We start from the raw sequence: 25954 nt of genomic DNA, 5'->3' as shown, positions 1-25954 counted from the left end.
AAAGTGGGGAATAACAAATACATCCCAACCTTAACCATATAGAGTTAACAGGTAATGAGGGCTTACTTTTGGTTTGTCATCTTGCTCGTCATCCTCCAACATCTCTCTAGTTCCAACTTTCTGTGCTTCTTTCTAGGCAAATTTTTCTGCATCAAATAAACAAAAAGTACATGCAACCTTATGTACATTTTATATGTTCAAAACAAACTGATCTGTATGCAGAACTAAGAATGGGAAACACTTCATACCTCTCATTCCCGCTTCCTCTTTTCCTTCAATTTTAGGTCTTCAGCTTGCTGGGCACTAACTACCTTATGAGAAGAACAGTCTTCCCCTTATTCCAAGGATGCCTGTTATCATTCATTTCATTTCTTGAGAACAAAGCCATCGACAACAAAGTAAAAATTTACTGAAAAAAAATATTGGCATTACAAAAATTATAAGAGAGATGCATTGCAACCCTGCCACAGTGTTATGAAACTCATGATTGATAAACGAAACCACTTTTCTGGAAGAAATGAAAACAAAGTAAAGTAAGAAGATTGAAATGCAATAGAAATTATGTCAATTTTCCACACTAAAAAATGGAAAAAATAAAAATAAAAATATAATGGGAATTAGATGATTCTCACCGTAAAATGTAGTATCTCAGATCACCTCCTTCAAATCTCAAGTTACCCTCTCACGATCTCTCTCTTCCTCTCAAAATTCCTTCAAATTGAAGTCTCGTTTTCTAAATTTTCAGCAACCGAACTTTCAAGAAAATAAGAAGAAAATAACAGTTGGAGAATTGGAGAAATAAAGGGAAGGAAACCGCTGCCAAGAGGTTACTATGTTACGCGAGATGTTGTTTTGATTGGAGGGGTATATGAAAGTATTTGAATTTTGATAAAAGGGTAAAGTTGGAAAATAGAGCAGCATCACCTTGGTAGTATATGGGGACAGACAAAAATAAAACCCAAAACACAGGGAAACTACAACTATGAACATCATAGTTACTATACGCACATAAATACCTGGGAGAGTTATGGAGGATTGAAGTAGAAATGTTTAGACTTTTTTTTTAGCATCAAGAAAATGAAAAGGATTATATCATTATTTGTTAAGTTGCCCCCTAGAAAGCCTCAGTCCACAACTCCACATCAATCACATAACAGAAACAAAAGACATTTTTATAAGTTGATCAAGAACGAAATTAATATTTTTATCAATGCCTAAAAGGATCTCATAAGAGTTTAAAAAATGAGATAGATTTTTAAGTGATACCTTGACTTGCTTTTGAATGACTTCTTCGCCTTCTTTCCTGTTCCAGAACCTCTCTTTGCATTTCTTCTGTCCTTGAAGAGGAAGTCTTTCGCGAAGGATTAGATATATTAGATTTCTTTTGAGGCTTCTTCAAAATCTTGCCAGAGTCTAGTTGCCCTCTTTGTGGTGGCTTTTCCGTCTTTTGCACGTCGGTAAGCAAGATCAGCATGTGTCAATCCTTTTCATTCATATCTGTCCCCTCACCCTGCAATTTTGTGCATTTCAATTTAAGTGGAACAGAAAGTGGGGAATAACAAATACATCCCAACCTTAACCATATAGAGTTAACAGGTAATGAGGGCTTACTTTTGGTTTGTCATCTTGCTTGTCATCCTCCAACATCGCTCAAGTTCCAACTTTCTGTGCTTCTTTCTAGGCAAATTTTTCTGCATCAAAGATATTTCCATCAAATAAACAAAGAGTACATGCAACCTTATGTACATTTTATATGTAACAAAACAAACTGATCTGTATGCAGAACAAGAATGGGAAACACTTCATACCTCTCGTTCCCGCTTCCTCTTTTCCTACAATTTTAGGTCTTCAGCTTGCTGGGCACTAACCACCTTATGAGAAGAACAGTCTTCCCCTTATTCCAAGGATGCCTGTTAACATTCATTTCATTTCTTGAGAACAAAGCCATCGACAACAAAGTAAAAATTTACTGAAAAAAAATATTGGCATTACAAAAATTATAAGAGAGATGCATTGCAACCCTGCCACAGTGTTATGAAACATATTGAGGGGAAAAATCAGTGCAACATAGTTCAGAAGTCGAAAGTATTAGTAACACCAAAAATGAAATCGCAATGATAAGAAAATAAAACTATAGTTCACAGACTTACCAGCCTTGGACTGAGTCTTGAAGTGCATGATCAAGGCAAATTCTTTGCAGAGCCCTATTAGAAAGAAGAAAAAAAATGAAAATCAGACAATAATATTTTAGATAGAAAGATTCATCAAATGAAAAGGTAGAAAAGATATGTGGCAGTTTTTTGTGTGTAGAACAGCAAGTGTTCTAATATTGATAATGTTCAGAGTTAAGAAGGTTACATGTGTTGTAACAATTTGACTGAAGAATTGTTCAATGTGCTGCGTTCCAGAAAACAACGATATATTTATGGTCAAGCTGCCACATCAAACAACAGAAAATTAGAACAAGAATAGTCCATATGAATTGTTACATAGTCTCATGCTTGCTTACCATATGGTTAAAGCCACTACAAAAGTCTTGGCATTATGTAGATTTCCAGTCATCATCATGAGTAGTTTCTCATACAAAACCTCCAACCTGTAAGAGATCCAGCCAACACAACAACTCCAGTAGTACCATCACCAATTTCATAGTCCTGACACAAACTCCACCATCAAATAAAAGCTGACTAATTTGCAACATAATATAGTATTTCTTTGACAGGAATAAAATAGAAACTATAATACAAATATGTAGTTAAATTTCAGAGAATGCTACATGAGAATAGTTGATTAAGTAAATAAGAAGATCAAAGAACATAATTGAGGTCTTCTTAGTTTCTACAACAAAATTTTATAATGCAATCAAACATCACATAGTGGGATTGCATTGAGTTAAGCCTTTTCTTTCAATAATGATTGATGTTTTAGTTCACAAATGTTTGACACGCTAATCTTATATCCAAACAGCATACATTATGACATGCTTAAGGCTACTTGAATTCAACAATTACAAATTTTACATTGCAAAAATTGATCATCAAAGTTGAGAGATGATAATTCTATTCAAATAACAGTTTATTATTATCCCACCAAAGTTGAAAGTCATGTAATGGGAGACAAAAATTAACAACACACTCACACAGAGATTGCCACATTTTTAAAATTTACCTTCAAAAGAAGAATTTCTCAACCAATCAAAGAAGTTGCAAAGGACATGGATCTGCGGACTGCAATTGACAAAAGATTAGATATGGTTTACATACTAAACTTACATAGAGATTGCCACATTTTTAAAATTTACCTTCAAAAGAAGAATTTCTCAACCAATCAAAGAAGTTGCAAAGGACATGGATCTGCGGACTGCAATTGACAACAATATATGAATTTACCTTTTGCAATTGACAGATAAGTTATGAAGCAAGATTAATTTCGCCTTTTGGATTGATATTAGTATAAATGAAGAATTTACCTGCACTTATAATTGCAATTGCTTTCAAGTATTGGATCATCAAATATTGAAGCTATTTTTTAGACCATCAATATATGAATTAAGAAACACATTTCAGAATATATTAATTAAGAATGATATTAAGAAATAGACATGAGAACATCTAAACATAGCTTTTGCCAACTTTAGTTTCATCTGTACTAAAACCGTAGAAGCCAAATAGAAGAACACATTTCATCAGCAATAGACAATAGAAGAAGTAGAAACCAAATATAAAAAGAAGAAGAAGAAACAGAGATATGAAAGAAGCATCGATAGAGAAGGGTTATAATTTGACTGAAACATAAGTCACACAAAAAAGATTCGGTGCAAATTAGGACATCTACAAAATCACAAAACAATATATAAACAATAAGCCACAAAAAACAAACATTAAATCCATGTAGAATTGCAAACATAGCTGAAAAGGCATTAGTGTGAAAATGAAATCATGATAGGCTTGTAAAACATACTAACCCAAGTAACTTGTGCCTTTCACACCCTCTCTTCTATGCCAATTTCCAACAGACGATCATCATTTAGTTTACGGTATGCCCGTGCAAAATAAAAAATACAATGATTAGTTTTATTGGGATATCTCTAATATAAGTCGAATCGCACAATGAAATTCCAGTAACATTAAACAACACACACTAGTTAAAAGGAAAACATTTTAGTTTAAGAGTAGAAGCATTGTTTTCGAATCAAACATCGTCAGTTTTTATATTGGGCCTAACTCATCCTTACAAAACCGGCTTGTAAGGTGAGGATAGCCCAGCTATATAAACGCTACATAGGCCATATCTCTAAGCAATGTGGGACTAAATCCACCCCTTCACACCCAACACAATGAAAGTGTTGGAGGCTGCAATGAAGGCAACCCAAATGCCGCAATTAGGCGGATGGGGGCAGACCGCAATTAAGGCGGAATTTCCAACACACACCCTCACACTCGGGCCTGAAGCATTTCAGATGTGCGAAGAAAAAGAAAAGTCGAAGATAATCAGATGAGAGATGGATTATAATAAAAGGAGGAAAGTAAGAGATTGAAACCAAAAGGAAGTCGAAACTCAAAATTGATGCGGCGGAATGAATCAGTGAGTGAGTGATGTGCAGCGGAGAAGATTCATGGTGTTTAAGTTGATTTTAGGATTTCAAGTTTAGTTTGCGTGCAAACGAATGGGAGAAGGAAAGGAAAGGGGTAGCGATTTGATTTTAGGATTTCAATTTTGTAACTTTCCAATCCAAATTATGTGAAACAGGACAACAAACATTCCAACCTATAAAATCATACATGATATCATAATTTTTTTAAAATTTTTAATGGAAAAATTAAGTTCTTCTTATCGTATCATAAAATAGAAAAGTTAATACCGTAACAAATAAAGAATTTCCAGGCACTGCCATTGCCCCTAAAATACAAGTGGTTAAACCAATTCAAAGAGTAAATCAAACAAATCCTCATACTCTTACCTTGATATAAGGGTGGAATACATAAGGAGAATGCGAAGATAATACCAATCTTGTAAATATCAGGGCTTTGTTCTTCAAATTTGAGGTAGATAATTTGTCCTGAAAAGAAAAATAATGACAAAATAAATATAGATCAATAGCAGAAACCACGCAAGAGTACACAAAGGTTTAACTCGAGAGTATTGCTTACATTTAATGCTTTTCAATTCCAGGAATGAGTGACCCAATGTGGTCTGCAAGACAGTAGGGCAAGACAACTAGTTCTTTCAAAACAGAAAAGGCACCAACCTGCAAGGACAAACTATGCTTAAAATTTTTTAGACTTAAGTTTAATGGATATCAACCAAGTTTCATGCTTAAATATTTAATTACCTTTTTTTTTTTTGTTACATATTTAACTACCTTTGTTTTGATGGATTTCTCACGCAACTACCTACTGATAGACTTGACAATCTCTGACAGTTCTTGCTTCAACAACCAGTTAGGACTGCATTGATTGTCAATTTGTGATACAGTATGAGTTATGAGGTAATAATTGTAAAAACTGGGCTTGACTATAGAAAACTTGAATGATCGTATTGCTCATGACAAAGCTTATTATTATTATTATTACTATATATATATATATATATATATATATATATATATATATATATATATATATATATATATATATATATATATATATATATATATATATATATATATATTAGAATTTGGAAGCATGTTCACACATAAATGGAGCTTTAGCTATCTATTAAGATCATATGCAAAAATGGGTATTCTCTTGTAACTTTAACCTAAGGAACAATGTTTAGATATAAATTTGTATAGTGCTATATGAAAGAAATGCAAATACCATTTGGAAATTGAATTTACCGCCACAAATCTTCACCTCTAGCTCATAGTGGCAGTCCTCTGGGAGTTTTGTAACACAAACAGGTCTATTTTCAGGGAGTAATAACGATTTATGATTCTTGGGAGGAGCAAAGATATCTGGAAGTGTTTTCCCAAGAAATTTGTGAAATTTAAATCAACTTCGATCTGTTTCGTAGTCCTTGGCCACCAAGTCTTACCACAAGAATAGATTTCATGACATGCATTGCATTGAAGTCTTAGCATTATATGCTATTGAACACATGATCTCATGACACATCATAATCCATAATCTATAACCATAATCTTAATTGAAAGTAAAATTGCACATCCTTTCCTTAGGTGAAAGGAAACTACTTCCCGATAAACTTGCCAAAATGTGATTGATTTGATATATTTTAAGATAAACAAACACAATCATATCACATACCTGCAAACAACACATCCACCCATTTCATATTCTGGTTCTTTATCAACCCGTGTCAACCGAATCATGATTGGCCTCACACGTCTTCCATCACTAGTATTATCGTTACAATTTAGACAATGCCAACCACTATCTGGTACACTGCAATCCTAAGCAGGCTGTAATTGAAACAGAAAAGACCATAATACTATAATACCTTGTTGCCGGCATCAAAGGTAGTAAGAAACCGTGATATGCAAGCTATACCAGGTATGCAACAAACTACAATTGTCATTGTCTAATGATGCATCGGATAACAGAGGATTTTTTATTTTTAAATAATAAACAGAGGATTTTATTAAGTGGTATAAAGAAAACATGGGGAACTAAGAATGTTGGAATATAAGAAAATATTTTATAATAACTTGATATTATGGTATCTTATAATACATAATAAGATTAATTGATAAGAAAAAATTAAAATAAAAACAATATCAGCAAATAAATATTATGGTATGTTATAATACATATTAAGATTAATTGATAAGAAAATATTTTATAATAACTTGATATTATGGTATCTTATATCATGAAGTGTCAATCCATTGGAAGTATATATGTTGCGGTAACTGGTAACTGCAAAAGAACAAAAAGCATTCTGAGATGAAGAAAAACAGAATAGTAAATTTAGTTATTTAACAGTCTACTCACGGTTGACGCCTAGCCGCCATTCCAGCATGGGCTTCAAACTGTGAAGGGCTTATATCAAGAAAACTGTCCTTTGACATAGTAAGCCAACTCAGCACCGTCTGGTAGGCCATAAGGCATAAAAAGTAACCGGTGCAAATCATTGTCCCTGAAAAAAGAAAAACCCAATTCAAATTTCAAACTACAGTAGCTAAGATATTTCAGTTCACATGGAGATGCTAGTGAGAAATAGAAAACAGCACAAGAATCCTCAACTGGAAAAAACACAAAACAAAACAACAAGAACCTTTTCTTAGTGCAACAATCAGCACTTCTCTTCTGCAGTATACCTGAGTTGTAAGTGTATGTGCCTGCAAAAAAAGGTCTAGTGTGAATATACCACTCGTTTCCACTCATCAGTTGTCTGGTTCACATACATTTGCTGCTCAAAATGATTTTGCGCACGTGAAGATGAGAAGTGGCTCGCACTTTTTATAGGTTGACTGGAACAACAAAATAAAATACGTTAGAATGGTCATCTCTTTCGTTTAATTTAATAGTCAGCATAATTTTGTTAACACAAGAGAATTTGACAGAAAAAGACTGAACCTAGAGTTTTCTGAAATGCTATAAACAAAAGCACAAAAACTAAGTTGTTGGCAGTTGGCACTGGTGGATAATACCACAGCAAAACTCCAGTGAAAATCGAATTGCATCTCCCTTTAACAAAACCCATATGTTCAGACTTCAGAATTATGAAATACCTAATTAAGTTCAGTTTAACAAAAACCAAGTCTTAAATCCTCAAATCACTGGCAATCGAAAACCTTAGGACGAATCATGTAAGCAAATTAAACCGGAAGTTAGGGTTTATGCTCAATACACAAGCAGATGCACCATTTCACACGATTAGTGAAGTAAGCTAAATCACAGAAGCAGCCTCGCCTCAGCCCTCAGGTATAGCTCTTTCCTAAGGGGGTCCATGGAACAGAGCAATCACTAGGTGGTTAAACTTCAACACATTGACATTTTGCCACGAAGTTCTGTTACTTTTTAAATAATATTGACAGCAAAAACTACTTCTGACGAGGAAGGTTTTTCATATCCAAATGACCTCGTTTTACAAGTTGAAGTTATAGGATCTTTGGTAAAGAAGATTAGATGAGAAATAATCTACTGAGATTATGGTTTTATAAAAAAGAATAAGCCCTAGCCACTAACCCTTATATATCTTAATCCTAGAATACTAACCCTAATTGAATAAGGAAACCAACCATAATGCTTACTGAAATTTTAACCCAGATCAAATTCAAAATCAAATCATGAAATATAACAAAAATAGACACAGTCCTGAGACATAGCTCAAGATATTCTATATTATTCTCTAAAATACAACCAAGTACTATAATTTTTTTTAATTATTCTACTACCCCCACCAAGATATAAAGCTCACTAACCATTAAACTTGTCAGTTATTACATACAAAACACTCAAAATGGAAAATATAATATGGGCTTCACAAAACGTGACTGGAAAGGCAGATAATGGAGGTGTAGGAGAGCTAAAACTAAGGCAGATGAGATTGGAATGATTATTAATGGTAATTTCGCAGCAACAAGAACTAAGACTTCTAGAAATCCGCCAAAAATAACATTTGGAAGCTTTAAATTAAACAACAAAAATTAGGATGCATACTTCAGTTCAAAGCCGCTTTGTAGAAAATATGAAGGAAATTATAAAAATCTCCTATGAACAAAGGAAGACAAAAAAAAATAATTAGGAATAGTAGCTAAAAGTGCTTTCCAACCCCACTCTAAAAAAGAAAAGAAAACAAAAAATGCAGAGACGTGAAAAAAAAAATATGTTCTCTTGTTAATATAGAGGTATATCGGAAAAATGTTCTAGAGAGAAAGATTATAAAACTTAAAATTGTACTAGTTAACATGTCATGAAAAGAAGAAAAAAAAACCTCATTTAGATGAATATATGACCAACAAGGCCAGCATCTTCAGTACCATCATTGTGTCTTCCGCTGCTGCTGGCATCTGCAGATGAGACAAATGCTCCAAACAAATAAAAATGAATATAAATACAACTTTTCAAATAACAAAAAAAACTTTGAACTTTGAAAGAATATAAAATGTAAACAAAACATGTGGTGCTGTGTTGACAATTGGCTTTTAACTACTATAAATTCATTTTATAGGAATGAGAATGCCGGTGGCACAAGTTTTTAGATCAGCAAGTTATCTGTCCTAGTAGCATGACCATTTTAAAATACAACAAAACACCCTAGTTTAGCTAAGTATAAAATCTGTCTTGTGTATATATGTATAAAAGCATGTGTTTTGTGCTTGACAATCAGCTAAAAGGTGCATATACATAGTTTATACTTTCATAACAAATTTGAATAAACAATAGTTAATAATAAGTAAACATAAAAAACCCTGAGCAGGATTTAACATCTTACTGTGTTCCCAGTAGAAATTGCCAAGAGCCGTCCAAAAATATAAACTGAAAAACCAACCAAATTTACTGGCAGATATTAATAATAGAGCAAAAACCCTTAATTAACATCTTATTTTATCAATATAAACAAAAGTCCTTCGAGCGAACCAGATTCTTAAGATTACCAAGGGTAGTAGTGATGTGCAAATCTCTACAACATGTGACATGGTATGCCTATAAGTAAAGGAAAAGGATGCTTTGCGTTTCTTTAAGAAATATAAATCTAAAAATGTAAAATGAAAGTGACAGATATAAGAGTTGTTTTTGGAAAATTTCTTGTTTTCTTGAATTGGTACGTATCAGATTGCAGGTGAGAGACCAAAAGGTACAAACTGAATAATCTAAATGCATACATTAGAGAGAAATGCAGATGAGAGAGAATGGAAGTTGGTAAAGGCAGAATGAGTCGGATATAAGGACAGATGGTTTGGTAAGTTTGAAGGACTTACTTTGCCAGTAATTCCTTTTATCAACTGTGGTGAGAGAATGGAAGGATTAGATTGTGCAAGGGATTGGGTAGAAACTTCAGCATTCAGCAACAACTGTCTTCAAAGCAATGCTAGCAGTGTCCCGATGTTGATCCTTCACGTTAAGTATTTTGTCACACAGTTGACTGCTCATTTCGACAACCCTTGGCTCATTCATCTTCCTGACTAACGGAGCAAGGCTGCAAATTATAACAAAAAGAATTAAAACAACACTTAATCTGTAATGTGGAGAGTGATTTGATAATATAATATTGGTTGGTTGGTAAAAAGATATATGTACCATTTGACAGCAAGTCCAGAAACATCACTAGCAGCATGTCAAGTTGTTGTATGATGATATTTTTCAATTTAAGTTCGAGATCAGAATCGGCCCTAAAAGTGGGTTTGGTCAACTGACTAACCAGATCAGAAGTGACCATTTATCTCTGATCTTTATCCTTCCCAATCATCTGTGTCTGAGAATCATTGTATGGTTAGGTTATGTTGTGGCACAAACAAGTAAATAGTCGATAATAAGATTTCTTCGCACACAAAAACAATCATAAAGTACCTTACCTTTCCAAGTATCCCGGGCAAAGCTAGGTTGGCCATGTTTGCAGTGGCACTATTGTTGTATGAGTAATGTGGAATGTTGTTAGTTAGTTAGTTAGGGAATCTGAGAAGCAACAAACAGACAAATAAACAAACAAACTAGTTGAATTGAAAATAATCATTCATAAAGAAGACTTTGATTGGAGATTTATAAGCAACATAACATATCATCATAATCAGAAACAAATAAAGTGAAGATTTATTGATTAATTTGATTTTTATTATACATCGGAGAATGGAATGTATCGGAGAAAGAGAGATAGAAGTGCAACCCTACGGCGAACATGGAACAGGGAAGTGGAGAAGAGATTTGAGGTTTGCAATCGGTGGTTGTTAAAGGAGACAGTGGTTTTGAGTCTAGGGTTTCCATTGTTGAGTCCACCATCTCTCGGCGCACGAGGAACAGAATTTTGCAGTTACACGGTGCGGCGGGAGTAAGCTGTTAAACATTAAACAAAGAAAATTTGAAGTCCAAATAACACGGTCGAATTAAAAACAACATTTTAAATGATTTGAATCAACAAGTAAAAGAAAATTTGAAGTCCAAATAACACAGTCAAATATGATTCAATTTTGAATATACATTTATCCTCTTCAAACTTTCAATATATTTGAAATTATTTAATCACAATATTTATTAGTTAGTTCACCGAAATTAAAAACATTACTCTAAGATGCAACGCAAATGAGCAGCGACAAAATAATGACATTGAAAATAAGAAGAGTATATTTAACAGAGCTAAGGATCTATATTTAACATGCCTCCGATGCATAACTAAGGAAAATACCTCATTCCCTTCGGTTGTCCCTACCACCAAGTTTTCAAGTGCATTTATTTCTGTTTGGTACTTCCCCTCATGTGCCTTGAAAATATGGTTTTGCTTCAGATAGGCAGCACATTAAATTAGTCATTGTTCAATAGAATTATAAAACGATCACTTTTTTGCAAAAAAAATGCCATAAAGAATGTTAAACGTACACTTTCCTTGCTTTCTGCTTGATTTGAAACGCGTAACTCAATTACTTGCAGAATTTTCCTCATCAGGCATGCTGTAGTTGAGCCTAAACATTGTAAATAAATGGGAAATTCAAAGACTACTCAGTGACGCAATCAAATTTAAATTTAATTTTTTTTTATAACAATTTAAATTTTATTTTGCTACATAAGAAATAGATTATGATAAGACTACCTGAGTTAGAGGGTATATCTATTTCTGTATTAACTTCTAAGAAAGTTTTCAACATTTATATCACTCCCTAAAATAATAAAAAGTTATAAATTTGATTGTGTTAGAATAAAAAAGATAAATGAAAAACAAAAACCTGAATAAGTAGTCTGTTAATAAAAAAGCGGATATATCTAAATTAGAAAACCCGAATTAGACGGTATATCCGATTCTTTAGCATTAGTTGCGCATATCATTTGGTTCCAGTCATGATGATTAATCAATGTAATATCGACATCTGTACAATAAGAATGTTATTTTTGACTAAAAAAAAGATACTTAAAGAAGATAGGTTAAAAACTTATATTTACAATTATATGTTTCAATAAAGAACTTATATTTTCTATCTGCTGGTTATGTCAGATAGGAAAAGTTATTATAAACAACTAGATAATAGTCATAAGAGTTGATATTGCATCTATTATAGCAGTCGGTGGTTTTTTAAACAGAGTACAAATATTTTTAATGATATAATCAGTTCCATTCTGTTTAGTTATGATTTTAATAAAACAATAGCATATTCAAACATAATTACCTTAGAATGCAATATGACGTGGTTTGATAGATTCCACATTCCGCCTAAACGAAGCTCTTAGTGAACATCTTGCACGATGAATAAATGTACCATTATGTACTGTATATTTCCCTGCCTTCAATGAATTTGTTGTCAGTGATGATTTTGCTGTAGAACAATGCTTTTTTAAAGATGAAGAACCAACTGAAGATATACAAAATCAAATTCAAAAACTCTAACTTAATTTCTTTCATAGAAGGCTAATTATATTCTGATAGTGAAAAATAACCATGCTGCAAAAACAGGGCAGATTTGGTTCAAAGCACAATTGCTATAAAACAGACACAACCAACACACTTCATGATGCAAATAGCAGTTGCAGAAATAGCTGTACGTCCAAAATCACTACAGCAGGTTGAAATAGCAGTTGCAGAAGTATATTTCAATTAATAATAATTACAATACTATAAAAAATTGCATTTAAATTGATTCATTACCGTTACCTATGCAATATCATTTAAAGGAATTCTTCTCGCTGATCCAATAACACCATGCTCTCCTTGACTCCCAGGAACGGGTTTAGTCACCATATATTTCATAAAAACAAAATCAAAGATCCCCAAATTCATAATTAAAAAAATGTGAATATTAATTAGGAGACAACATTAGAAAATATTCAATTAAAGAGAATGAATATTCAATTAATATTCAACATTAGAAAACATTAGAAAATATTAAATTAAAGAGAATGAATGGGTTTGTTTGGATATAGTCACCTGATTATTCGATAACAAATTCTATCTCTTATCATTTTTGGGAAATCTCAACCATGCTCTCCTTGACTCCCAGGAACGGGTTTAGTCACCATATATTTCATAAAAACAAAATCAAAGATCCCCAAATTCATAATTAAAAAAATGTGAATATTAATTAGGAGACAACATTAGAAAATATTCAATTAAAGAGAATGAATATTCAATTAATATTCAACATTAGAAATAATTAGAAAATATTAAATTAAAGAGAATGAATGGGTTTGTTTGGATATAGTCACCTGATTATTCGATAACAAATTCTATCTCTTATCATTTTTGGGAAATCTCAACCATGCTCTATCTTCCCGTTTCCTTTTACCATTTGCAACAATTAAGAAATTAGGTTTCAAATTAGAGTAGAAAGCAAATCAATAAAATGACATAACCATATGGACAACGTAAAAAGGTTTAAAAAATAGCAATTGGGGACTAAATAATGCAACAGGGAAAAAAAAGTTTGGGTCGTCGTTACCTTCATCGGTGAAGGAGAGCACGTATGAGGAGGAGCATTTCAGATGTGCGAAGAAAATGAAAAGTCGAAGATAATCAGATGAGAGATGACTTATAATAAAAGGAGGAAAGTAAGAGGTTGAAACCAAAAGGAAGTCGAAACTGAAAATTGATGCGACAGAATGAATCAGAACGAATGAATCAGTGAGTGAGTGATGTGCAGCGGAGAGGATTCATGGTGTTTAAGTTGATTTTAGGATTTCAAGTTTAGTCTGCGTGCAAACGAATGGGAGAGGGAAACGAAAGGGGGTAGCATTTTGATTTTAGGATTTCAATTTTGTAACTTTCCAATCCAAATTATGTGAAACAGGACAACAAACATCCAATCTATAAAATCATACATACTATCGTAATTTTTTTAAAAATTTTGAGTATCAGAAAATAGAAAAGTTAATACCGTAACAAATAAAGAATTTCAAGGCACTGCCATTGTGCCCCTAAAATACAAGTGGTTAAACCAATTCAAAGAGTAAATCAAACAAATCCTCATACTCTTACCTTGATATAAGGGTGGAATACATCAGGAGAATGCGAAGATAATACCAATCTTGTAAATATCAGCGCTTCGATCTTCAAATTTGAGGTAGACAATTTGTCCTGAAAAGAAAAATAATAACAAAATATAGATCAATAGCAGAAACCACGTAAGAGTACAGAAAGGTTTAACTCAAGAGAGTTTTGCTTACATTTAATGCTTTTTCAATTCCAGGAATGAGTGACCCAATGTGGTCTGCAAGACAGTTGGGCAAGACAACAACGAGTTCTTTCAAAACAGAAAAGGCACCACCCTGCAAGGACAAACTATGCTTATAATTTTTTAGACTTGAGTTTAATGGATATCAACCAAGTTTAATGCTTAAATATTTAATTACCTTTTTTTTTGGTTATATATTTAACTACCTTTGTTTTGATGGATTTCTCACGCAACTACCTACTGATAGACTTGACAATCTCTGACAGTTCTTGCTTCAACAACCAGTTAGGACTGCATTGCATGTCAGTGTTGAGACAGTCAATTTGTGACATAGTATGAGTTATGAGGTAATAATTGTAAAAACTGGGCTTGACTATAGAAAAGTTGAAGTGATAGCCGCAGTGAATGATCGTATTGCTCTTGACAAAGCTTATTAGTATTACTACATATATATATTAGAATTTGGAAGCATACAAGGAGCTTTAGATATAAATTTAATTAGTGCTATATCTGTAAAAGCAGCAACGAAGCCATAGATACCATTCATAACAGAAGTGCTCTAAGATAACAAATGACATAGCTTACAAATCTTCTGGAAAACATGGAAAATATGAGGTATGATATAGGTTACAGGAGACATAGGTTACATAATGTCAAGTCCTTAAATTAAGGTATGAATTACTAGTGCTCAACAATATATAAAATTTATATATCAATAATTGAGGAATATTTTTGATATCTTCTACGCAACTAGTTTATATATAAAAAAATATCATTTGACAGTGGATCTTAAGATTTAAATAAACCTAGAAGTGTTCGGATTGAATGCACAAGCACCCATTGCATAAAGTTTCCAACATCAAAACAAATAATAAAACAAAATTGGACACAACGTACTTTCACATAAGAAAAGCAGAAGCCACTTGCCTCGTTTCTTTTACATCAGTCTGCCCTTTTGTGACATTTCCAGATTGACGCAAGAGCTCAATGAACGTATTAAATACATCCATATGCAACATATTCATATGTCAGATAAACAATCTTCGATCATAAAAGACAAAAAAAAAAAGCCTAACCTACCTTGACATTCTCTTCTATCTATTTAAATCTGTCAATCAGTTTTGGACAAGCCTGTAAGGCAGAAAATTGAAGGTTAGGCCAGTCAGGTAACTGAAGATTATAAAAGAGAGTGAACAGCCATACACACAAACAATTACACAATTTCTTTGGGATAAAAGAAATTTTATTGGAAAAACATATGGATACCAAAACTTCTAAACAAACTATAAATCTAGGAAACCAAATGTTTACTCATTACCCGGGGTATAAAATGATGGAAGAACAGAAATATCTCGGAAAAATAAAGAGAAGAATAGTTTAATTACAGATTACCAATAAGTGAAAGAAAAGATACCTCATCATACAGCTATGAAAGCAACTCAGGACGAGAAACCATCAATGCAGCTAAGCATTTAGCTGCTGCTCTGCGAACTTTCCAGCTGGCATCTTCATCATCTGTATATTCATTTGCACGCTCGCTGGAAAATAATATTGCATATATGACATTATAAACAAGAAAATTATTGTGCAAATATGAATACCATACAGGCAATAACCACATAGCCACATACTCATCCTCCTCCTCTTCATGACCTTCATCATCAGTATCCTCCTCCATGTTGTCAGTAAAGTTTGGGTCATAACTCAGATATGCCAGTGCCAGATGAAGAAAAATAAGCAATAACATCAAGAACTAGAGAAGTGGAAATACCTGAGAAGTCTCTTTCTAAGCCAATTGCCAACAGACGATCATCATTTAGTTTACGGTATGCCCGTGCAAAATAAAAAATACTATGATTAATTTTACGTACTATTATATTGGGATATCTCTAATATAAGTGGAAATACCTGAGAAGTCTCATTCTAAGCCAATTGCCAACAGACGATCATCATTTAGCTTACGGTATACCCGTGCAAAATAAAAAATACAATGATTAATTTTACGCACAATAAAATCTCCAGTAATATAAGTCGAATATAAGTCGAATCGCACAATAAAATCTCCAGTAACATTAAACAACACAGACTAATTAAAAGCAAAACATTTTGGTTTAAGAGTAGAAGCATCATTTTGGAATCAAACATCGTCAGTTTAAATAAAAATCAAGCCTGAAACATAGGTAATGGAAACCTTTATTACCTTATCAAAGGCAAAGCATTCTTCAGATTCATTATTTTCACTTTTCTAAGACTACAATGCAATGTTGATTTTAGAAAATAAAAAATGGTAGGTTCTAAATTCTAATCAATGTAGTCTCACTCCAAGGTGAAAGATAATAACTTGCAAGCAAGTGATCATAGAAAAGACAAAAGCTATACGTTCAAAATATAGTAGAAGATTTAGATAAAAACCAAAGTATTGTGATTTAAAAAGATTTAGATAAAAAAAACAAAAAAGGTAGAGAGGATGATATGAAAATAGTTTAACTTTGAATATATCAAGAGTATTGCACGACATAATATGCAAAACAACTTGAGTTAGTGAGTAGTGTAAATTTTGGGTTCTCAATTTCAGAACAAAACCATAGACAACAAAGAGAAAATTTACTGAAAAAAAATATTGGCATTACAAAAATTACAAGAGAGCTGCTTTGCAACCCTGCCAGTGTTATGAAACTTGTGATTGATAAACAAAACCACTTTTCTGGAAAAAATGAAAACAAAGTAAAGTTAGAAGATTGAAATGCAATAGAAATTATGTCAATTTTCCACACTGAAAATGGCAAAAAATAAAAATATAATGGGAATTAGATGATTCTCACCGTAAAATGTAGTATCTCAGATAACCTCTTTCAAATCTCAAGTCACCCTCTTTCAATCCCTCTCTTCCTCTTAAAATTCCTTCAAATTGAAGTCTTGTCTTTCTAAATTTTCAGCAATCGAAATTTCGAGAAAATAAGAAGAAAATAGCAGTTAGAGAATTGGAGAAATAAAGGAAAGGAATCGCTGCCTAGAGGTTAACATGTCATGCGAGATGTTGTTTTGATTGGAGGGGTATGAAAGTATTTGAATTTTGATAAAAGGGTAAAGTTGGAAAACAAAGCAGCATCTCCTAGGTAGTATATCGGGACAGACAAAAATAAAACCCAAAACACATGGAAACTACAACTATGAACATCATAGTTACTATAGGCACATAAATACCTGGGAGAGTTATGGTGGATATTAAGTAAAAATGTTTAGACCTTTTTTTTAGCACCAAGATCATGAAAATAATGTTAAGTTCCCCTCTAGAAAGCCTCACATCAATCTCATAACAGAAACAAAAGACATTTTTATGAGTTGATCAAGAACGAAATTAATATTTTTATCGATGCCTAAAAGGATCAGATAAGAGTTTAAAAAATGAGATAGATTTTTAATTGATACCGTGACTTGCTATTGAATGACTTCTTCGCCTTCTTTCCTGTTCCAGAACCTCTCTATTATGGCTTTTTATCCTTCGTCTGGAATAACTCCCGTATTTCTTCTGTCCTTGAAGAGGAAGGCTTTCGCAAAGGATTAGATTTATTAGATTTCTTTTGAGGCTTCTTCAAAATCTTGTCAGAGTCTAGTGCCATCTTGGTGGTGGCCTTTCCTGCGTTTGCAGGTCGGTAAGCAAGATCAGCATGTGACAATCCAGCCTTTTCATTCTTATCTGTCCCCTCACCCTGCAATTTTATGCATTTCAATTTCAGCGGAACAGAAAGTGAGGAATAACAAATACATCCCAACCTTAACCATATAAAGTTAACAGGTAACGAGGGCTTACTTTTGGTTTGTCATCTTGCTCGTCATCCTCCAACATCTCTCTAGCCGCTTCCAACTTTCTACGCTTCTTTCTATGCAAATTTTTCTGCATCAAAAAACAATAAGCCACAAAAAACAAACTTTAAATCCATGTAGAATTGCAAACATAGCTGAAAAGGCATTAGTGTGAAAATGAAATCATGATAGGCTTTTAAAAGATACTAACCCAACTAACTTGTGCCTTTCACACCCTCTCTTCTATGTCAACTGCAAATTTTTCTGCATCAAAAAACAATAAGCCACAAAAAACAAACTTTAAATCCATGTAGAATTGCAAACATAGCTGAAAAGGCATTAGTGTGAAAATGAAATCATGATAGGCTTTTAAAAGATACTAACCCAACTAACTTGTGCCTTTCACACCCTCTCTTCTATGTCAACTGCCAACAGACGATCGTCATTTAGTTTACCGTATGCCCGTGCAAAATAAAAAATACAATGATTAATTTTAGGGACTAATATTTGGATATCTCTAATATAAGTCGATTCACACAATAAAATCTCCGGTAACATTAAAAAACAGACTAATTAAAAGGAAAACATTTTAGTTTAAGAGTAGAAGCATCGTTTTCGAATCAAACATCGTCAGTTTATATATAAATCAAGCCTGAAACAGAGGTAATGGAAACCTATATTACCTTATCAAAGGCAAAGCATTCTTCAGATTCATTATTTTCACTTTTCCAAGACTACAATGCAATGTTGATTTTAGAAAATAAAAAATGGTAGGTTCTAAATTCTAATCAATGTAGTCTCACTCCAAGGTGAAAGATAATAACTTGCAAGCGCAAGTGATCATAGAAAAGACAAAAGCTATACGTTTAAAATATAGTAGAAGTAGATCAAACATTGTAAACAAACAAAAACCAAAGTATTGTGATTTAAAAAGATTTAGATAAAAAAACAAAAGAGGTAGAGAGGATGATATGAAAATAGATGAACTTTGAATATATCAAGAGTATTGCACAACATAATATGCAAAACAACTTGAGTTAGTGAGTAGTGCAGATTTTGGGTTCTCAATTTGAGAACAAAGCCATCGACAACAAAGTAAAAATTTACTGGAAAAAAATATTGGCATTGCAAAAATTATAAGAGAGATGCATTGCAACCCTGCCACAGTGTTATGAAACTCATGATTGATAAACGAAACCACTTTTCTGGAAAACATGAAAACAAAGTAAAGTTAGAAGATTGAAATGCAATAGAAATTATGTCAATTTTCCACACTAAAAAATGGAAAAAATAAAAATAAAAATATAATGGGAATTAGATGATTCTCACCGTAAAATGTAGTATCTCAGATCACCTCCTTCAAATCTCAAGTCACCCTCTCACGATCCCTCTCTTCCTCTCAAAATTCCTTCAAATTGAAGTCTCATCTTTCTAAATTTTCAGCAACCAAACTTTCAAGAAAATAAGAAGAAAATAGCAGTTGGAGAATTGGAGAAATAAAGTAAAGGAAACCGCTGCCAAGAGGTTACTATGTTACGCGAGATGTTGTTTTGATTGGAGGGGTATATGAAAGTATTTGAATTTTGATAAAAGGGTAAAGTTGGAAAATAGAGCAGCATCACCTTGGTAGTATATGGGGACAGACAAAAATAAAACCCAAACCACAGGGAAACTACAACTATGAACATCATAGTTACTATACGCACATAAATACCTGGGAGAGTTATGGAGGATTGAAGTAAAAATGTTTAGACTTTTTTTTTAGCATCAAGAAAATGAAAAGGATTATATCATTATTTGTTAAGTTGCCCCCTAGAAAGCCTCAGTCCACAACTCCACATCAATCACATAACTGAAACAAAAGACATTTTTATAAGTTGATCAAGAATGAAATTAATATTTTTATCAATGCCTAAAAGGATCAGATAAGAGTTTAAAAAATGAGATAGATTTTTAAGTGATACCTTGACTTGCTTTTGAATGACTTCTTCGCCTTCTTTCCTGTTCCAGAACCTCTCTTTGCATTTCTTCTGTCCTTGAAGAGGAAGTCTTTCGCGAAGGATTAGATATATTAGATTTCTTTTGAGGCTTCTTCAAAATCTTGCCAGAGTCTAGTGCCCTCTTGGTGGTGGCTTTTCCTGCTTTTGCACGTCGGTAAGCAAGATCAGCATGTGTCAATCCTTTTCATTCCTATTTGTCCCCTCACCCTGCAATTTTATGCATTTCAATTTAAGTGGAACAGAAAGTGGGGAATAACAAATACATCCCAACCTTAACCATATAGAGTTAACAGGTAATGGGGGCTTACTTTTGGTTTGTCATCTTGCTCGTCATCCTCCAACATCTCTCTAGTTTCAACTTTCTGTGCTTCTTTCTAGGCAAATTTTTCTGCATCAAAGATATTTCCATCAAATAAACAAAGAGTACATGCAACCTTATGTACATTTTATATGTAACAAAACAAACTGATCTGTATGCAGAACAAGAATGGGAAACACTTCATACCTCTCGTTCCCGCTTCCTCTTTTCCTTCAATTTTAGGTCTTCAGCTTGCTGGGCACTAACCACCTTATGAGAAGAACAGTCTTCCCCTTATTCCAAGGATGCCTGTTAACATTCATTTCATTTCTTGAGAACAAAGCCATCGACAACAAAGTAAAAATTTACTGAAAAAAAATATTGGCATTACAAAAATTATAAGAGAGATGCATTGCAACCCTGCCACAGTGTTATGAAACTCATGATTGATAAACGAAACCACTTTTCTGGAAAAAATGAAAACAAAGTAAAGTTAGAAGATTGAAATGCAATAGAAATTATGTCAATTTTCCACACTGAATATGGAAAAAAAAATATAATGGGAATGAGATGATTCTCAACGTAAAATGTAGTATCTCAGATCACCTCTTTCAAATCTCAATGAACGTATCTCAGATCACCTTTTGTGACATTTCCAGATTGACGCAAGAGCTCGATGAACGTATTAAATACATCCATCTGCAACATATCCATGTCAGCTAAACAATCTTGGATCATAAAAGACAACAAAAAAAGGCTAACCTACCTTGACATTTTCTTCTATCTCTTTAAATCTGTCAATCAGTTTTGGACAAGCCTGTAATGCAGAAAATTGAAGGTTAGGCAGTCATGTAACTGAAGACTAGACACGCTACCCTGATCAAGATCCTTATAAATCACATCCAAAAGATGTTCTACCAATAACTGCCTATCATCAGCACCTCTAATTAAATTTAACTGTGTCCTTGCATAGACCATTAGGGAATCCTGCAATAGAAATAATAATAGAGAAATTTGAAAAATGTAAATGCAATTCATAAGTTTATTTGTTATAAGTGCAACCGTGAGAGACCTTAAGCACTCGATCATGTGTTGTCAGCCAACATTGAAACATTAACTCCTGCATAGCATTATGAATCTCCAACAACTGAAAGCCCAAATTTGGACCATCATTTAACAAATATGTATTGATACATTCAACAAGTTTGTGTGATATCTTTCCTTCTTCCCTGAAGAAAGTAACAAAACAAAAGCCATATTGTACTCTAGCAGATAATGATAATAGTAAAAAAGAAAAACATTGAATCGCCTTAGGAAATACCTAATGAATGAACAGATCTTGACAAATCCCTTAACAATGTCTTCTCGTAGATTAACAGGGTAGTCTCCAGGAGGATAATCCAAAAGTGAATGAAGAGTTAAGATATTGCGGAAGACCTCTTCTTTGGAAGTAAAATGACTTATGTTTTTCCCATTCAAGCTTGCTTCAACCTTCTCAATGTACAGCATCACCAGGCCTAGCCATAAAGAATTTGATTAGAAGAACAAAAACGGAAGATTAAAACACACAGTTGTGGTTAGAAGTCACAACGGTGCACGCTTCATGTTTGCAAAAACATACTGCAATAAACGCGCTTCCTCATCTGAAAAGAAAAAGATGATATAAAGATAATGATACTATAAAACAAATAAAAGGGATTGTTTTAACTTTTAAGTGATCTCACTAAAGTCTCTCATTTAGTAGCTCCTCTGAAAATTCTACCTAAAACCTTCACTGATTCTCTCCATCCCTATGACCAAAAATTCATTTCAATGCATTTGACTACAATATTGTTTGATACTACCATTCTAAGAGACCACTTAGTATCCACAATCATGAATAAATTAAAATTTTGGAAATATTTCGGATTGAAATTCCTGCTTTTGTAACCAATTATTAAAATCAGCCAACAAGGCAATTAGTAAGCTGTTAAAATTAATTATTAGATTAGATTAGATATAGTCATATAGACCAATTCTACATGACAAACTAGAAAACTATTAGACTCATTCTAGCTGGTCCCTTCATTTACTCTAATGCATGCAATCTTTTTCTTCTTCTCATAAAGGAAAATAAGGAGCACCATATGCTACCCTAAACATAAACAAAAACTCACTTTCAACCACAAAAATATCCACCCACAATTTGTATTCAGATCTGAAAAGGAATCTAAGCTAAGGGTCCACTCCCCCACCCCCCAAATATAAACACTGTTATGTTATCACAAAGGCACAAATACAAATTTCACACAAAAAACACAGATCAGAGAAAAAAACTACCTCCTTATAAATCATAAGTCATAACTACAAGCAAAATTAAAATGAAAATAAAATAAAAAATAAAAAATAAATTATGTTATTCCTCTATTTACAAGGAAAATGACAAGGGCCATTAAGCTATGTTAATTCATTGATTTATTATGAATTTTCAATCTCAATTCTTAAAAACTGCAAATGTAACAGTAAAAACAAAATCTTAATCTTAACAACATAAGTAACAGTCAAACAAACAAACAAACAAACAAACAAAAAAATTTGAAAAACACAAGGACTTGCTAAAATTAAAGGCTTCAAAACATTTCAAAGATCAAAGAGCTATAAATAGTACCTTGTCCAGGTGGACTTTCAAAATCAAACTTAAAAGATGATTTCTTGATAGATTCAACAGGCTTCCCTCTACCCCTTTTCCAAGCAGAGAACTCTCCAGTCAACGGAATCAACGATGAAATCGGCATAGGCGAAAGCGCTGTTACAGCCCCTGCAGGCTTACCATCTGGTCCATACTTCCTTGGTCTCCCCCTCTTCTTTTTCAACGCCGGCACCGTCGCCGGTGATGTCACCGGTCGGCCGGTGATGTCACCGGTCGATGTGGATAACAACTTGATCCCTTCCTGGTAATGTAAAAGATAGTACCACGAATTAGAATCGAATACAAGAACCTCGAAGCATGTACACAGAAAAGAAAATTCAATAATAAATAAAGATTATCCAACTCAATCATAACAAACACAGCATCATTTTTTTTTAGGGTTTAGGGTTATAATAACTATAATAATCTAATTAAAATTAGATTAAAAAATAGATGAACAACTTCTTTATCCAAATCAAAACAGTGATAATCATACAAATTGAAATCCGATAGAACAGAATAACGAATTTCAAAAGAAAATTGAACACGGTATGCATGAAATTAAAACCTAAAACGAATAGTGAAAAAGTTTTCGCAGCGATGAAGTAAAGAAATGTGAATAGTGAGTTTTGAAAGGGATTGAAGGTTACTTACTTAGCGAGGTTTAACTTTCTCCGATGAGAGATTTTCTACAATCTCTCGAACGTCTCTGGAACTGATTTTCCCCATTGTCGCTACGGAATTAGCCGTTACACATCAAGTTATGTAGAGGCGGCGTTGAGATATGTAACGGTAAAATGAAGGGTTTTATACTCTCGGAGACCAATTTCGGCCGTTGTTTCAGTGTTAAGAGAGAGCGCAAGCTGAGATTAAAAGCTAAGCCTTTGTTTTAAATTTTAATGGTGTTGATTTTTTTTCTTAACGTTATAATATTTTTTATTTTAATTTTTTTTCAAAGAGTTTCTAATGGTTGATTAGTAGTAGTAAACAACAGAGGAGAAAATGGGACTCCATGCTAGAGGATTACTAGTTTACTACCCACCCCCAACTTTGACAAACACACCTCCTCTTTTCTGATTTTACAAAACTGTCCATTTTAAATATGAACCCAAAGTTGGGGTCTTGGTCCCTTGGATATGAAATATGGATGAGTTTTTTTTTTCCTGGTGCTTTTCGCAAAGCACACCTTCTGCGTTTTATTTTTACTTCTTCCGTTATTTAAATAGTAGACATTATAAAAATAAAAAATTTGATGTTTTTTAAGATTAATTAGTGAATTACTAATAGGTCGGTTGGGTATTTAGCAAAAGAGGATAGATTTCCACGACTTATAGTGAATTAAAGTTTGAATCTCGATTAAAAGATGGTGTAATCTAATAATTTGTTAGATTATTGATGTTTCAACCGCTGGTTTTTTCCTTTACGTATAATACTCGGTTTAATTATAATACTAAAAAATGTGGTTAATTTAATTCATGATCAAATTAAACAGAATTTCCCAATTTCCAACATGATCAAAATTAATATATACAATCATATATCGTTATTCAATAAATATAAACAATAATATTACACTTATAAATACTTCAATAATTGAATTAACCTCAATTATTTTAAATGTGATTAATCAATTGTCAGAAATCTATATCTATATTATTATATTATATTATTTTAGGAAACACCGCGTGAAAGGAAAATGAATGTTGGAATAGAGTAGTTTTTTTTTTTAAAAAAAAAAGGAACGTTGGTCTGATTTTATGAAAATAAAAACATGAATAGTTTAATGAAAAAAAAATAAAAAAATATAGAAGTTAGCTAGTTTATTTTTTGTTCGATAGAATAAATTATTAAGATAGAAATTTTTAATATAGAAGTTAAGAAAAAAAGAGTAGAAGTTAGGAATAGTTTTAAAAAAAACTATTAAGGGTATTATGGGAATTAAAAATAAGACTACACCAAAATTTAACTATTCCCTTTAGATAAATTGAATGAACAAACTTTGTTTTCAAACGACTTTTTTCCATATGTACCAATATACCATTCAAACACTTTAGGGCGACTTAGTCTTAAGTATAAAATTTATTTATTTTTGACATAAATTTTTTAGTATAAAATTTAATAATAACTATTCACGTTATTCCCTTTTACAATAAATAATTTATATTAATTTGATTATTGATAGTTTGTTTATTTATAATCTTCAAGCTATATAAAAAGATGTACATTATTTTTAGAATATTTAATGCTAAATGAAAAATAATTTTTTTACAATAACAATGTTGAATTTACAAAACATTTGAGATCTACTTTAAGCACAACTACAATTTTTATTTTTATTTTTTTTGATAATCAACTACAATTTTTATATGATTTGATGTGTTATTTTATCATTTTTACATAAATGGTTAATGTAAATAGTGCAATTGAAACTCTTTTTAAGAAACATTTAATTATCAAGTTAATTGAAAGGAATCCACTAATAAAGATTTAAAAAATAACTTGAAAAATTACCAAACGAGTTTAAATAAATTCTATAAAAATATTATTAAAGTAAGATTTAATTGCACTTTTGGTCTCCTATTTTGCAAGATTTGCGATTTTGGTTCTCATATTTTAAAATCAATCATTCTTGCCCCTCTATTTTGATTTTTGTTTTTGCACTTTTAGTCCCCCACCCCATTTTTCTAACTAGTTGGCAAGAAAAACGCTTATGTGGCAATACCATGTGGAAAATAACAAATACACATCAGCAACTGTATTTTTTAAAATATCAAATAAAATTTAAAATAATTAAATAATTAAAAAACAAGTAAATAATTTTTAAAAATTATTATAGTGTTTTTGTGTTTTAACTTCTTAGTGTTTTCATATTTCTTCCTCCCCTCTTCATATTCATAATGTTTTCTCTA

General features: G+C 32.4%; 1 protein-coding gene across 8 annotated transcripts in view; it reads right to left on the bottom strand.

The window, feature by feature from the left end:
• The window catches only part of LOC123907790 (serine/threonine-protein kinase ATM-like), a 31577-nt gene extending 7587 nt beyond the window's left edge, over positions 1-23990 (bottom strand). Inside the window, exons 1-51 of one of the 8 annotated variants that reach the window (XR_006809385.1) lie at positions 20984-21005; positions 20769-20844; positions 20585-20686; positions 20388-20467; positions 20044-20286; positions 19409-19487; positions 18464-18504; positions 18291-18343; positions 18087-18170; positions 17705-17985; positions 17098-17199; positions 16906-16979; positions 15882-16061; positions 15690-15790; positions 15173-15406; positions 14454-14566; positions 14268-14369; positions 14080-14178; positions 13311-13383; positions 12760-13093; positions 12278-12388; positions 11496-11578; positions 11305-11397; positions 10744-10955; positions 10481-10580; positions 10206-10380; positions 9887-10104; positions 9400-9443; positions 8899-8974; positions 7367-7432; positions 7237-7300; positions 6954-7098; positions 6267-6421; positions 5820-6031; positions 5363-5447; positions 5151-5248; positions 4961-5059; positions 3965-3996; positions 3470-3521; positions 3302-3360; positions 3169-3227; positions 2510-2654; positions 2359-2434; positions 2151-2204; positions 1809-1910; positions 1612-1691; positions 1267-1510; positions 633-753; positions 433-508; positions 249-350; positions 67-146 (exon numbers count right to left, since the gene is read on the bottom strand). Coding sequence is in view for 2 of the 8 variants with exons in the window: in XM_045958173.1 (XP_045814129.1) it covers positions 20996-21076; positions 21144-21194; positions 21450-21606; positions 21699-21894; positions 23025-23151 (612 nt within the window). In the remaining 6 variants the exon portion in view is untranslated. Of the gene's footprint in view, positions 1-66; positions 147-248; positions 351-432; positions 509-632; positions 754-1266; positions 1511-1611; positions 1692-1808; positions 1911-1992; positions 2061-2150; positions 2205-2358; positions 2435-2509; positions 2655-3168; positions 3228-3301; positions 3361-3469; positions 3522-3615; positions 3997-4444; positions 4900-4960; positions 5060-5150; positions 5249-5362; positions 5448-5819; positions 6032-6266; positions 6422-6740; positions 6879-6953; positions 7099-7236; positions 7433-8624; positions 8676-8898; positions 8975-9399; positions 9444-9886; positions 10105-10205; positions 10381-10480; positions 10581-10743; positions 10956-11304; positions 11398-11495; positions 11579-12277; positions 12389-12759; positions 13094-13310; positions 13384-14079; positions 14179-14267; positions 14370-14453; positions 14567-15172; positions 15407-15689; positions 15791-15881; positions 16062-16905; positions 16980-17097; positions 17200-17704; positions 17986-18086; positions 18171-18290; positions 18344-18463; positions 18505-19408; positions 19488-20043; positions 20287-20387; positions 20468-20584; positions 20687-20768; positions 20845-20983; positions 21077-21143; positions 21195-21449; positions 21607-21698; positions 21895-23024; positions 23308-23699 lie in introns of those variants that run through there. The other 7 variants (XR_006809386.1, XR_006809387.1, XR_006809388.1 and 4 more) reach the window with 7 other exon arrangements.
• Positions 23991-25954: the final 1964 nt, after the last annotated feature.

Source organism: Trifolium pratense, linkage group LG2 (genome assembly GCF_020283565.1).
Source record: "Trifolium pratense cultivar HEN17-A07 linkage group LG2, ARS_RC_1.1, whole genome shotgun sequence".
In the NCBI taxonomy this organism is placed as follows: domain Eukaryota; kingdom Viridiplantae; phylum Streptophyta; class Magnoliopsida; order Fabales; family Fabaceae; genus Trifolium; species Trifolium pratense.
Note: the sequence above shows the minus strand (reverse complement) of the source record. Positions and strands in the feature narration are given on the sequence as shown.